This window comes from Dasypus novemcinctus, chromosome 26 (assembly GCF_030445035.2).
Source record: "Dasypus novemcinctus isolate mDasNov1 chromosome 26, mDasNov1.1.hap2, whole genome shotgun sequence".
Taxonomy (NCBI): domain Eukaryota; kingdom Metazoa; phylum Chordata; class Mammalia; order Cingulata; family Dasypodidae; genus Dasypus; species Dasypus novemcinctus.
The window spans coordinates 50,110,134-50,124,613 of NC_080698.1; the positions used below are offsets into that span (position 1 = coordinate 50,110,134).

General features: G+C 37.5%; 1 protein-coding gene across 2 annotated transcripts in view; it reads right to left on the reverse strand.

Annotated features, from left to right (window-relative positions):
• TAMM41 (TAM41 mitochondrial translocator assembly and maintenance homolog) overlaps positions 1-14,480 on the reverse strand; it is a 49,874-nt gene that overhangs the window by 12,988 nt on the left and 22,406 nt on the right. For both annotated transcript variants that reach the window (XM_004466362.5, XM_012528223.3), the window contains 2 exons: positions 5,148-5,293; positions 494-659 (listed from right to left, as the gene is read on the reverse strand). In XM_004466362.5, coding sequence (XP_004466419.1) covers positions 494-659; positions 5,148-5,293 — 312 coding nt within the window. The remainder of the gene's footprint in view (positions 1-493; positions 660-5,147; positions 5,294-14,480) is intronic.

Genomic DNA, 14,480 nt, shown 5'->3' on the forward strand with positions numbered 1-14,480 from the left:
AGTTCCCAGTGCTTCGGGAAGGAAAAAAAAAAAGAAGACAAGCAGACAGAGAGAACACACAACAAATAGATAGAGACAGTAGACAAACGAGCACAAAAACAACAAGGTGGGGGGAAGAAATAAATAAATAGAATAAATCTTAAAAAAAAAAAGTCCCCAGTCTTTTTTCTTAGACTATCATGAAGAAGAACACAAATATATCTTTAAATAACTTCTAGACATTATACTCCTTGAACCAAAAGAAACATTGTTTTCCCCTGTGATGTGACTGAGGATCGAGGAATCTGAAACAGAAGTATTTCCAGCACCCTACATTACACAACTGAAATTTTAGATGTGGAAAAAACCCTGAATTGCTAGTGCTTTCTTTTCCCTAGAGGCAATCTATCTCGATCTCATTAGGAAAGAAAGACTAAACATGAATCTGAGTCATAAACAGAGTTTGCTTTCACCCAGGGCGAGCACTTCCTCACTGTCAAATTCATAAACATACCTAGTCGCACCACCTCTCCACAGTCAGGACTGTAAGCAAGTTGTAGTAAAGTTTCTTCCACATCTCTGTTTTTTCCAGGAGGGTCCATAATATAATTTATTTGTTGCTGTAAGGTTTTGGGCAACGTCATTAGCTGAGTGAATTGTCCTTCTGGGCTTTTATCTATCTGAAGGGACAAAAGAGATGATGTTGATGGAAAGTACTTAAAATTCTGTAAATATCCAAAGATAATGGTTTCTCTATAAATCACACAAACATATATACCAATCCATCCCGGAGTCTGCAGCACACTAAGGAGAAACTGTCTCTCCTTTCTTTTTTTTTTTTTTTTTTTTTAAGATTTATTTATTTATTTAATTTCCCCCCCCTCCCCTGGTTGTCTGTTCTTGGTGTCTATTTGCTGCATCTTGTTTCTTTGTCCGCTTCTGTTGTCGTCAGCGGCACGGGAAGTGTGGGCGGCGCCATTCCTGGGCAGGCTGCACTTTCTTTTCACGCTGGGCGGCTTTCCTCACGGGCGCACTCCTTGCGCGTGGGGCTCCCCCACGCGGGGGACACCCTTGCGTGGCACGGCACTCCTTGCGCGCATCAGCGCTGCGCATGGCCAGCTCCACAGGGGTCAAGGAGGCCCGGGGTTTGAACCGCGGACCTCCCATATGGTAGACGGACGCCCTAACCACTGGGCCAAAGTCCGTTTCCCTGTCTCTCCTTTCTGAAGCTGAATGCTGAGGTGCTCAGGCATCTATGCCGCATCAAAAAAGACAGTTCTTTTTCTGTCATATTCCATTTCTACATGAGAAAAGAACAGAATGACTTCTGACTTTCCACCTTAAAATTTCTACTTGTCCTAAATCCAGTAGTTAAGGGAAGTGGGGCTGCAGTTAACATGGAGTGAGGCCCCATCAAATCCAGGCCCTCACATGATAAAGAGAGGGAAACTGAGTCAAAGACCCAGGATCAGACAGGCAATAAGAGAGAGTGGGATCTGAATCTGTGTCTCCTGTCTTTAGGGTTTTTACAACCTATGCCGTATTTCACAAAACTGTGGTAATAAAATGATGACAAAGATTAACCTTATTCATTTTCTAATCCTCCAGCAGAGAGCAAGTGAACTCAAAAAACATTGGTTGAATAAGGGAATAACTGAATCAATAAATTGAGTTATCATTATTTATTAAACAGGAGTAAGTCACACCAATGGTTTCTGTTCCCAACATATTCTAAAATACATCAACTTGGAAGATAAATACAGAAATAAAACACACATGAAAAGACGTGTCATACTTCACTTGGAAACCTTCAAATCAAAAGTTAGTCACAAAACTGAGGCCAGCTTTCAGGTTCCTTAATTCCCAGTCTAATATACTTTACTTCATGGAGTTAAATTAGAAAAATAATTATGTAAACACTGACTGCATGCCAAATTGAGAATCAATGTGATACTGCTTTCCACAGCTCATCACATTATTTTCCAGGTAAGAAACTGTCTTGTATTCTTTCAATGACTGTTTAGGTTTTAACTTCAATTAAGGGAACAGGAAGAAAAAATCAGAGAAATGAATGTATTAAAATTTAGATTCTCCAGATATGATCATGATTCTTCATGATTAGAATTCACTTATTCTACCTTTTTTTTCATTCAACAACTTTTTATTGAGGATATATCAATGCCCATATTTTCTACTTTTGTCTATAAAATCCATGTAAAGAAGAAATATTGTTTAACTGGCTCTACTAAAGCACAGGGCAGTTTTAATAATTGTCATGAACATGGCTCTAAATTGAAAGACTCATCTTCTACTTAGTTTTGGCTATATAAATGACCAAAAAAATGAAGACATTTCTGAAAGTATCCAAGAAATGACATTTATGAACTCATGTTTTTGGGGCCAAGTATTGAAATTAGCCAAAAGCATCTTAAATTTCATTCATGCTTTACCTAAGAAACTTCTAGGAATTTTAGAGATGCCAAAATGGATTGAGTAATATGAGGAATTAGAAAATAATATTTGCCAATGTTTTCTTTTGAGGAAAAGAATGCACTGGAATTTTACCCTGAAAGCATCTATTTAAAGACAAAATATGAGGTGACATGTTTAAATGAAATGCTAAATTCTGCCTAATTTTCCTTAATCTTCAATTCTCATTAAAACAAGAAAATGAAACCATTCGGTTAAATCTTGAGAGTCAAATTGCATTTTAAAAAAAGCAGATGCAGAAAAGACCACATATTGCAAAGCACCATTTATACGAAAATGTCCAGAACAGGCAAAGCTATAAACAGAAAGTAGATTTGTGGTTGCCAGGGAGATAGGGAGAGGAAAGAAATGGGAAGTGAGTGCTAATGGGTACAGGGTTTCTTTTGGGGTGGTAGAAATGTTCTAAAAGTAAATAGTACAATGAATGCACAACTCTGAATATACTATAAATCACTGAATTGTATACTTTAAAAGGGTGAATTTTATGCAGTCATCACACAACCTTTGTGATGTGAATGTATATGTACAATAATATTCAGACCTTTATGAATATTATTTTTAAAAAATTCTGATTAACACATGAAGTTTTTTTGGAGGGTATTAGAAAAGTTCCACAACAATAAACATAAGTGGAGGAAAAAAAGCAAGTTTCAGAATAAAATGTTTTAAGTATGAGCCCATGTATGTAAAACAAAACAACTCAAATCTTTACATACATGTGTATATGCACAAATATAGTTTAAGAATGCATAGAGAAAGACCTGGAACAATGTAAACAAATTAACTGAGGGCAAGGGGGAAGGACAAATGGAATTGGAATGGAAAGAAGGTAATCTGAAGGTTTATTTTTACCTGTCCTAAGTTGGTAATTCATGTCATAGCAATCATTTCAAATAGTCAAAGATATACATGGTGGAAAATAGTATTCTCCTCCACTTTTTCCCTGAGTTCCCTTCCTAAATGCGGTGCCTTATTACAAGTTTCTTGTGTAGTAATATTTAGCTTATTCTAAGTAGAAGCCTAAGTTTATACATAATATTCACTTTTTGAAATCTAAATGTTACCACATTATTCATACTGTTTTACCCTTACATTTTCCCTCCGTGGTTAACCACACACTTGGATGAATGTTCCATGTTAGTACATATTTTGTGCCACAATTATTTCTAGCAATGCTGGTCTGTAACAGCAGTTCTCACGGGATGGTGTGGGGACCCCTAGTATCCCTGAGAACCTTTCAGGCAGCTCACAAGGTTTTCCCTTTCCAAACTGCACAATCTGTGAGGCCAGGCTTCCTCCATAAACTTCAACCAAAACATACTGTGACAGACTAAAGGCAGAAATCTAGCTGATTTTATGGATTTGAAAACTTATAAAAGAACGCCACATTCTCACTTAATTTTTTGGTCAAAAAATAATTATTTTTTCCTCGAAATATATTATTTATGCTAGCATGAAAAGATTTTTAATTAATAAATATTTTTTAAAATTTCTGCTTTAATTTCTAATATGGTAAATATTGATAGATATAACCTAATACAAACAAAAGATCTTAGGGGTCATCAGTAATTTCTCAGAGTGACAAAGTCGTCCTGAAACTAAAACATTTGAGAACAGCTGGTCTATGGTTCCCTATTGTTAGATGTTCTCATCAGTGATGTAACAAATATCCTTGTACACAGTTCTCAGTGCTCTTGGTTATTTGATCTGTAGGAAAAAATTCCTAGATGTGGACTTACTGAGTCAAAGTTATGTGAATTTAAAATATTGATAGACATTGTCCAATTGCTATTATAAAGCTTTTAAAAATATATAGATGCCAGGGCCCAATCACAGAACTAATGAGAATCTCATATGCATATGCATTTTTAAAAAGCTCCTCCAGTTTTTTTTTTCCTTTTTCTTTTTGACACAGCCAAGGTTAAGGACTACTACTTAATTTTTAAATTTTTATTATTTTTTAAAATTTCTATTAAAGTTAATAGATCTCACAGAATGTTAAATTTTAAAAAGCATAAGAAGTTCCCATATAACCCCCACCCCCCCACTCCCATCGCTTTTGTAAACTGTATTTTTTTGAAGATACATACATCACAAAAAAGGTTACATTATAAAAAAACATAACAGGTTCCCCTATACTTCCCATCCCCCCACCCCACTCTTCCCACACTAACCACCTCCCCCATCATTGTGGTACACTCATTGCACTCGGCGAACACATTTTGGAGCACTGCTGCACCACGTGGATAATAGTTTACTCTGTAGTTCACACTCTCCCCGGTACATTCAGTGGGTTATGGCAGGATATATAATGTCCAGCATCTGACCCTGCAATATCATTTAGGACAACTCCAAAGTCCCAAAAAAATGCCCCCTCATCACATCTCTTCTTCCCACTAGGGAGTGGGAAGTTGCCCTCAGCAACTACTGTGGTCACTTGGTCCCTGTCAATGATACAATTTCTTTTATTAGTAGAAGGACTACTAGTTTAAATAATAGAGTAGGTCTATATCCACAGTAGTGTTGACCTGAACCAAAGTTTAAACTTTGGTTTTAAAGTTATTATAGTTACCCAATACCTGTACATCCTCCAAAAATACAATAACTAGAAGGTTATAAAATACAGAATATTTAGAACACTTAGAAACAATGTAAGTGACTTTCCAAACACAGTTTACCTCAAGCCTGCCTTGCTGAGTTCTGTACACCACCTGGGGATTCTCCTGTAGTATGCTGCCATAGAGGTCACAAAAGTGGTCTATGTTGGGCTTCACAATATTCAACACTTTTTTCCTATCCTCTCCAAGCACCATCCGGAAATCACCTAATTGAAAAAACAAACAAAAAAACCATACCCTCCATTGAGAATTCACTCTTTGACCCACAAACGGTACCTTCCAAGTTGATTCTGCACTAGATAAGCCTGACAGGATCCATCATCAAAGCATTTATTTCCCCTCCTTAAAACCATGAACACAATACCCAAGAAATGAGCGGGCCTGTCTGGGGGAAAAAAGGGGATGGGTAGGTGACTAACCTCAAATCACAAAGCCTTTTGTGCCTATTAAAATAGTTACCTAAGTACAAAGGTTATTATTTAGAAGCTGGGATTATTAAATTTTTTAAAAATTATTTTATTTTTTGCCCATGAAGAAGCTTCTGTACTCATAAACTTTCACTTATGTATGAAACTTTGCCTTTAACCAGTCACTGAGATAGTTGTGCATTATCGCCTTAGACTTGTCCTTGCTTCGCCTGCTTGCTGTGTTTGCATGAGAGATTTTGAGATGCTTTATGCATATTAAGCTCGTTACATTCAATATGGGCAAAAGCAGTGAGTGTTATAGTACTAATAAGAAGAGATTTACATTGAAGATGAAACTGAAAGCAGATTTAATTTTTCAAATTGCCAAGTGGTAAGAAATGCATTTGTCCATAAGATGAATTGAGCTGTAAAATATCTAATTCTGAAGGACAAAGGGTAGCTTTCAAAAGCAAATGAAAATTGTCCTGCCTCTGCCATCGACAGTCATCTGCAAGACATGGGGGACAGAGCAGCTACTGATGGTACACCCGTACCCATACCATGGAAGTGTATGCAACCATTAAAAATAACAGTAAACAAACACAGCAAGTGATGGAAAATGATCATATACTAATGTGCAGGAAGAAAACAGGATACCAAGTTGAATGTACAAGAGACCTGTATGAAAAAACAGGAAAAATAAGACAAAGGGAATATATAAACATGGCTATTTTTGTTCTAATAACACAGACAAACCCTGTGGGCTTTTTGTGTGCTTTACGTTTGTTATCTCACTTCATCATGCAAAGCCCCATAAAGTAGATCCTATTATTTCCAATTTTACAGATGAGGAGATTGAGGTGCACAGATAACATGTCCAAGACCAACTGCCTCTCAGCATCACTGAGCGACATTTTATGTAACTAGTTCTACTCAACTTTGTAATTTTCCTCCATTTCCCTTATTCCCGTATAGGTAGTTTATTACATGTAGCATGTTTAACTCTGATTCAGAGACATGATCACTGAAAATTTGAATGGAGTTGCGTGTGGGATAACTTTCAATTGTGTGAATCCTTATGCTTTATTTAGACCTTATAAATTGAGTCTATTAATCTTTGAAGTACCCACACCATCTTAGGAATGAAATGTCACCAAAGTCTGAATCCAACAAGGCTGACCATGATGTGAAAGGTCTGTTTGTATCACTGTTGAGTTCAAAATATTTTTGTCATTCCTTCTCTTTTTCTATGTTCCACAAATAGTTCTTAAATGGCAACTTTCTGAAAGAACTGTATTTTACCAAAATGTAAAAGGTAAAATAATCTAACTCCTTCCCCAGAAGAGCAACTGCAGGCCATGATCAAAGGGCCTGGAACATACGACGACCTCACGATGGGTCAGGTTTCTGTTTGGGGTGCCGGGAACATACCAGTCATGGATGGTGGTGCTTGTGGCACAACTTGTGAACGTGACTAATCCCACTGAATGGTGTGCTTGGGAGCAGTCGAGATGGAAAGTTCATGTTGTTTATGTTTCCACAATTGAAAAAATGGAGGAAGACTAAAGAGACAATTAAATGCAATACATGACCTTGCACTGAATGTAATGATGGAGGAGAAAATGCCCAAAAAGACATTATTGGGACATATGAAAATATTAGAATGCAAACTGCAAACTTTATATCAATGTTAAATTGCTTAATCTTGATAACTATACTTCAGGTGGTTATGATATCCTTGTTTTTAGGAAATATACATGGCAGTTTTAAGTGTTTGAAGAGCATGATGCATGTAATCTACTCTGAAATGTTTAGAAAATAGAATGATATAACAAAAATGGCAAAATGTTAAAAATTGGTACATCTGGGTAGGGGGTATGTTGGAGTTGTCGTCCTGGGTTTTTAAAAATTATTTTTGCAAATGTCCTGTAAGGCTGAAATTATTTCAAAATTAAAATTAAAAAAACAAAACAAAACAAAACAACTCTGGCCTGAGAACAGGATGGGGCTGCATTCATCTCTACCTCTGCAGCTCCCTTGCACTGCCTGGCACATGGAAGGAGCATCAGTAAACGTCTGCTGAACTGGATTTCTCTCCACTGTACAGGAGAACTAGCTCACCCACCAGGAACAGTAAGCAAGCAGTTTCTTCAGAACAAAATGCATAGAATCGTGGGCACAGCATGAATCAGCATCTGATCATACGAATCAATTTTTCCTGCTCCAGAGATATGTTTGCAACAAAAAGCTGGGACTGAGAAAAGCTGACTGCTAATTTTTATGCCTCTACTGAAGGTTTTAACTCTAGATGGCTAATGCCAGATAACTGTCAGTATACATAATGGGCAACAAAAAGGGCAATTTCTTACTGACTTTGAAACAAGACAAGCTCAGAGGCTTGCGCACCATCTGCACTGGGCCGGTTCTGTGCTTCCGGCATGCCGCACGTGATCAGGGATCTCATCATGATCGTGGGAATGTGAGGCACTGTGTAGTAGGCAGGAGAAACCCTGGCTTTCAAGTCTAGCAATGACCCAGCATGACTGGAGACAAATTACTTACCCTTTTCCAGTCGGTTTCCTTCTCTGTAAAATGGCTTTAACAATTATACTAACTTCATAAGGCTGCTTTAGGATTTAAATGAGCTAAGATGTTAGAGAGTGCTTTGTAAGTAGTAAAGCAAATATTATTGTTTTAACAATATAGATACAGGATGGGCAAGGGAAAGGGTAGAGGAAGTCCTTAGTATTTGAAGATAATAATCACTTATGCTTTATTTAGAGCTTATGAATTGATTCTGTTAATATTTGAAGTCCCCCTACGCCCACCTCTAGGAATGGAAATGTCACCAAAGTCTGAATCCAGCAAGACTGACCCTGATGTGAAAGGTCTGTTTGTATCACTGTTGAGTTCTAAATATTTGTATCATTCCTTCTTTTTGTTCCACAAATGAAAAGTTCTTAAATACTGGATGGCAACTTTCTGAAAGAACTGTAACTTTTTTTCCTCTTAAACTAATTGTAATATTGTTGCCATTTCAGTTCAATAAACATTTGAGTGGCTACTTAGTGCCAGCAGTGGTGCTAGATATTAGAGATACAAAGATTTAAGTCCTACCCCAGGCAGCAAACAGACATGAACATCATTTCAATGCAATGAGATAATGTACGCAAGTAAGCATTTCTTATGTGGTAATGTTTAAGAACAGCAGCCCAAACTGACGGTTGATATACCAAAATAATACTCATTTTTTAACAACTTTATTGAGATACAATTGATGTAACATATTGAACAAGTCACCCATTTAAAGTGTACAATGCATTGGTTTTTACTATATTGACTAATATATGTAGTATATTGTGCACCAGCACACCAATCTAATTTTAGGACATTTTTGTCCCCCACCCAACAAAAGAAACTCTATACTCTTTAGCAGTTACTCATCTCCCCCCACCCCAAGGCAAACACTAATGTCCTTTTTGTCTCTGTAGATTTGCCTATTTTGGTTCTTACAAATATAATCATATAATATGTTGTCTTTAATGATGTTAGCATACTGTCTTCAAGGTTCATTCATACTGTAGCACATATCAGAACTTCATTACTTTTATGGTCAAATAATATTCCACTGAATGGATAACATTCATTTATCCATTCATTAGTGATGATATTTGGGTTATTTTCATTTTAGGATATTATGAATAATGTTGCTATGAACATTCATGTACAAGTTTTTGTGTGGACAAATGTTTTCATTTTCCTTGGGTATCTACCTAGCAGTGGTATTGGGGGATCATATGGTAACTCTATGTTTGAGGAATTTCCAAACTTTTTCCAAAGTGGCTGCACCATTTTACATTCCGCCAGCAATTTATGAGACTTCCAATTTCTCCACAGCCTCACCAACAGTCTTTTTGTCTTTTTGATTAGTCATCCTAGGGGGTGTGAAGTGGTATCTCTGTGGTTTAGACTGGCATTTTTCTAATGAATAATAAGGCTGTGCATCTTTTATTTATTGGATATTTATATACCATCTTTGGAGAAATGTCTATTTAAATCCTTTGCCCATTTTTTAATTGGGTTGTATTTTTTTTTTATTACTGAGTTCTGAGAGTTCATTATTTTTGATATGTAAATTCTAAATTATATGATACAGGATTTGTAAATACCTTCTCCCATTCTGTGGGTCGTCCTTTCTCTTTCTTAAAAGTACTGTTTGCAGCATGAATGTTTTAATTTTTATGTAGTCTAATTTAACTATTTTTTGTCATTTTTACTTTTGGTGCCCTAAGAAACTATTGCCTTATCCAAGGTCATTCTTCTAAGAGTTATACTTATATTTAGTCTATGGTCAATTCCAAGTAATTTTGTGATGTGAGTTCACGGTCTAAATTCATTCTTTTGTATGTGAAAATACAATATTTATTCTTTAAAAAATGGTCAAGGCAATATTTCTAGTAGGTAGTCTATCGCACCATTCAAAATGGATTCTCAAAAATATCTCCATGATTGCAAAAATATACCATATTGCAGTAACTCACATGTAGAAGAAAATGGGATCAGAAAAAATGGTTGATAAGCTTGATAAAAAAAATGGAATCACCTTTTCTTTTCCACACTTTGGAGAAGACAAAATGGATCAGTATGGGTGTTAGGAATAGGGAGAAGTTAGGTCCACTACATAAGTTCACAAAAGAAGCAATATCAGGAGTCATTCATTCATTCACTAAATAATCACCAAATATTTACAGAGCATCTAGGGTGTGTCAGGTACTATTGTAAGCACTGAGCAAACAAGACAAAAATCCCCAACCTTCACATTCTAGTGGAGGAACAAACCAAAAACAACAACAAAAAACTAGCAACAAAGAAAATACATATAATTGCTCATATGATGGTAAGACCTATGGAGGAAAATAAAGCAGGGAAAGAGGACAGGGAGATGTTGAGGGTGGGGTCAGGGAAGAGTCACAGGTAAACCAGGAGACACAGAACAAGGATCTAAAGAAGATACAGGCCTGAGCCACATGGATCCTTGGGAGAAGAGGGTTCTAGGTGATAGACCACAAATGATAGCCACCAGCCAAAGGTCTTTCTTAAAAGAGTGAGGGTTGAGAACAAGGGTTCTAGAAACAGACCTTCTATATTCAAATCCCAGCTCAGCACTAGCTATGTGACAAGCCATATGAGCCAGAGCAAGTTATGACTTATCTGGGCTTCAGTTTTCGCAATGGGAAAATAGAAGCAATAATAATTAGTTCAGACATTTCTCGGATTAAATGAGTTAATATATGTAAAACACTTTAATATATGTTAATATATGTAAAACACTTAGAACAATACCTAACACATTACTCTATAAACTGTTAGGTATTATTAATGATTAATATCCCTTCAGGAGTGTTGACTTCTCAGAAATTGGCAAGTGACCACTGAGTACAAAGAGTTCCAGCTGAGGCTTCGGCAAAAGCTCAGGCAAGCCAGGCTTAGAGAAACATGCTTTCGAGTTCCTGAAATACTCAACCCAAATATTCAGGTCGTCCAACGACACCTCTTGGTCTGTCTGTGAGGGAATAAATCTTAAGAGATCTCACACCAGAAGAAAAGTTTCTTTACTGGTCTTTACCAGGATCCAGAAAAGGGGGATGTTTACTCACACTTTAGAGGGCTGGCACACATTTCTTTTTTTTTTTTTTTTCCAAGAATCATTCAACTGGCAACTTCCTCACTGCTTTGTCTTATTCTTAGAAGTAGCTGAGCCTGTGTTCAGACAATCTGGCACTGAAAGAAACCCATTTTCTATTATAAAAGAACGCTCAAAGGTGTTTTTCATTTCTTAAAGACCTTAAAAGCCCAAATGAATTGGCTGCAAACTTTTAACCCACCTGATCAAATATTCAAATTCTGATATGCATTATTTGTCAACATGTAATTAGTTTTATAATTCTTATAACTAACAACATAATTCCACTTCAGAAAAAGTTATCCAAGGAAGTTAGTGGCTCCCTTCCTGTGCCAAAGTAATCTGCACCAAGTAATACACAGGACTATCCTTAATAAAACAGTGATGAATAGAACTAACCTAAAGGTCCATCCTCAATGAGTGAGCAAAAGTGGTCTCAACCTGAGGAAAACCTATGTAGCCAAGAATAACACAAAACAATAGTGAATAATAATAGCAATTATTTTCTAAGCACAGACTATCAGCCAGGTATGATGCTCATATATATCGTCTCATTGAAAACTCCTTTATGAGAGATTTTCTGTTTTACAAATAAGGAAAATAGGTGCTCAGGAAGGTTAAAGCATTGGCACAAAGCTGGTATTCAAAAGCAGGTCTTGGAAACAGATTTGCTCAACTCATAGAGCATCCACCTACCACATGGGAGGCCCAGGGTTCAAATCCAAGGCCTCCTGACCCGTGTGGTGAGCTGGCCCATGTGCAGTGCTGATGCACGCAAGGAGTGCTGTGTAAAGCCGGGGTGTCCCCCACATAGGGAAGTCCCACGCACAAGGAGTGCTCCCGTTAAGGAGAGCCGCCCTGCACGCTAAAAGCACAGCCTGCCCAGGAGTGGCCTTGTATACATGGAGAGCTGACGCAGTAAGATGACGCAACAAAAAGAGACACATATTCCCAGGGTCGCTGACAAGAATGTAAATGGATACAGAAGACCATACAGCAAATGGACAGAGAGCAGACAACTGGGGGGAGGGGGGGTAGGGCAGGGAAGGGGAGATAAATAAATTTTAAAAATAAAACAATCTTAAAACAAAACAAAACAAAAACAAAAGCAGGTCTATTAGTCTATTATATCAAGTGGCTTTGTTGTTACAAGCAACCATGTATCTAAAAAAATAATTGGTAACAGTAATTGAACATTTACTATGTGCCAAGACTGTGTTAAACGCAGGTATGACCTAAATTAATCTGTACAAAAACCCACTTCAGAGATGAAGAAACTAAGTCACAATGAAATAAGGAACTTCCTGAAAGCCACAAAGTTAGTAAGTGGTACAGCTAAGGTCTGAACCAAGATCATCTACCCCAGAGCCCCAGATTTTAAACACTTCACTATGTTGCTTCCCAAGAACTGACATTAAGATTATGTTGGGAAAACACCAACAACAATAAAAAACAAGGCACTCCAATAAGATGCATGTACATTGTCAAAGACGAGAAGTGAATCTAGAGCAGGAGTTCTTAACCAGGGGACCATAAGCTTGGATAGAAATTAAGGAAAAAAAAAAAATTCTTATGGGGACGTGTTGGTGCAAGTGTGATATATTTATTAAATAATACACAGTATAGTGTGGACTTAGTAAGGGGTCCATGGTTTTCACCTGACTGGCAAAGGGGTCTGTGGAACAAAAAAGGTTAAGAACCCTGGAAAGACAGTGGTGCAGCGATGTGACTGGGTTTGACAGTGCTGGAATGTGAGGGGGAGTAAGGTGAGGGTTGGGTTGGACTGTCCATGGAACTGAGGGGATGGCTGAAGGAAGAATGTGGTGAACTCTTGGCATTTGCAGGTCTGTGGTTAAAACTACAATGGTGGGAATCTTCTGGCAAATAAGGCAGGGGATGGTTACTGTTGTAGGGCATTAGGAGTGGGGGATATGTGGGATAGGGCACACCTGGTACATGCGTCTATGAAAATGAAACTGTTCACTTGTCACAGTATGTTATCTCAGTGAATGGAGACCCACACAATAAACAAGAAAATGTTAAACTCCCAAGCAGGGAAGTCCTGCTGTGCACTCAATTAGAGGAACACGTATCTCTGGAGAACATAGCCAGTGCCTAATAAAAGAAAACAGAACAATATGCCAAGCCCTCAATATTATCACATGTAACTATGAAATTTATTCTTAAAAAAACTGAAACTTACTGGTTAACATAGATTCTGAGGGAAGGGGGAGGAAGAATAGAATAGATAAAGCATAGGGCACTTTTAGGGCATTGGAATTGTTTTGCAAGATCTTTCAATGATGGATACAGGCCATTTAAAATTTTTTTTTAAGTTTTAGAAATTTATTTTAAATAACTGACAGTTGATTAAAAGAACGCATGATAAAAATAGAAGATACTTGAGGAAAGATGTGGGAAATGGTCTCTGCACACCCGCTAAACTAACAATGCTTCTAAAACTAATTATCATAGCAAAAATGTCTTCACATTAAAATTCTGCTTTTTAGGTTGTTATTCCTATTTTTAACACAACTACAAAAGAAAAAATAAAAGCCCTAAAACATTAAAAAAACAAACAAACCTGAAAAAGAGTAATTGAAGTAGGGGGTTAATGTTGATTATATTTTCATGTGAAGTAGCTTACTTCACTGAAGTACTGCTCTGGTTCAAGCCCTTGTCATCCTTCCCACCATTCATCTCTCTGTCCGACCATCCAGAAGTACAGAGTGCTTACTCTAGAGGCTGAGGTTGCACAGGTGAGAGAACACAAATACGGTCCTTATTATTATTACCCCTAGCAGGCTCCTCTGCTGGGATGGCTCTTTCCTGGGCTCTTCTCATCCACTGGTGCTCAAATCAAATGTCACCTCCTCAAGCCCTTCCTTGGGCAAACTGAAGTAAATCACACGTTCATTGCTCCCCTGAGTGCTGCCACACATTTGCTCTCTGACTTCTCATAGGGAATGAAAACGCCATCAAGGCAGGAACCATGCCTGCCTTATTTATTTCCTACATCTGCAGGGCTTAAGAGTGCCTGGCATAGGGGACTCAACTATTTGTCGGATAAATAAAACTTCTCCCTGTTTCTAGTCTCTCCGTCCAACATAGTGCTGACAAAATTATCTTTCCACAAAAACAAATCTCAGATTCTCTTGCAATGCTTGCTACAGGTTGTCAAAGTTCAATCTCTCTTCACCCAGCATCAAGGCTCTGACCACCTGGCCCTGGCCTAATTTATTCTCCAAAATACCAGACAGGCAGTGCAGCTGGATGATGATGAACATCAGTTCAAATTCTAGC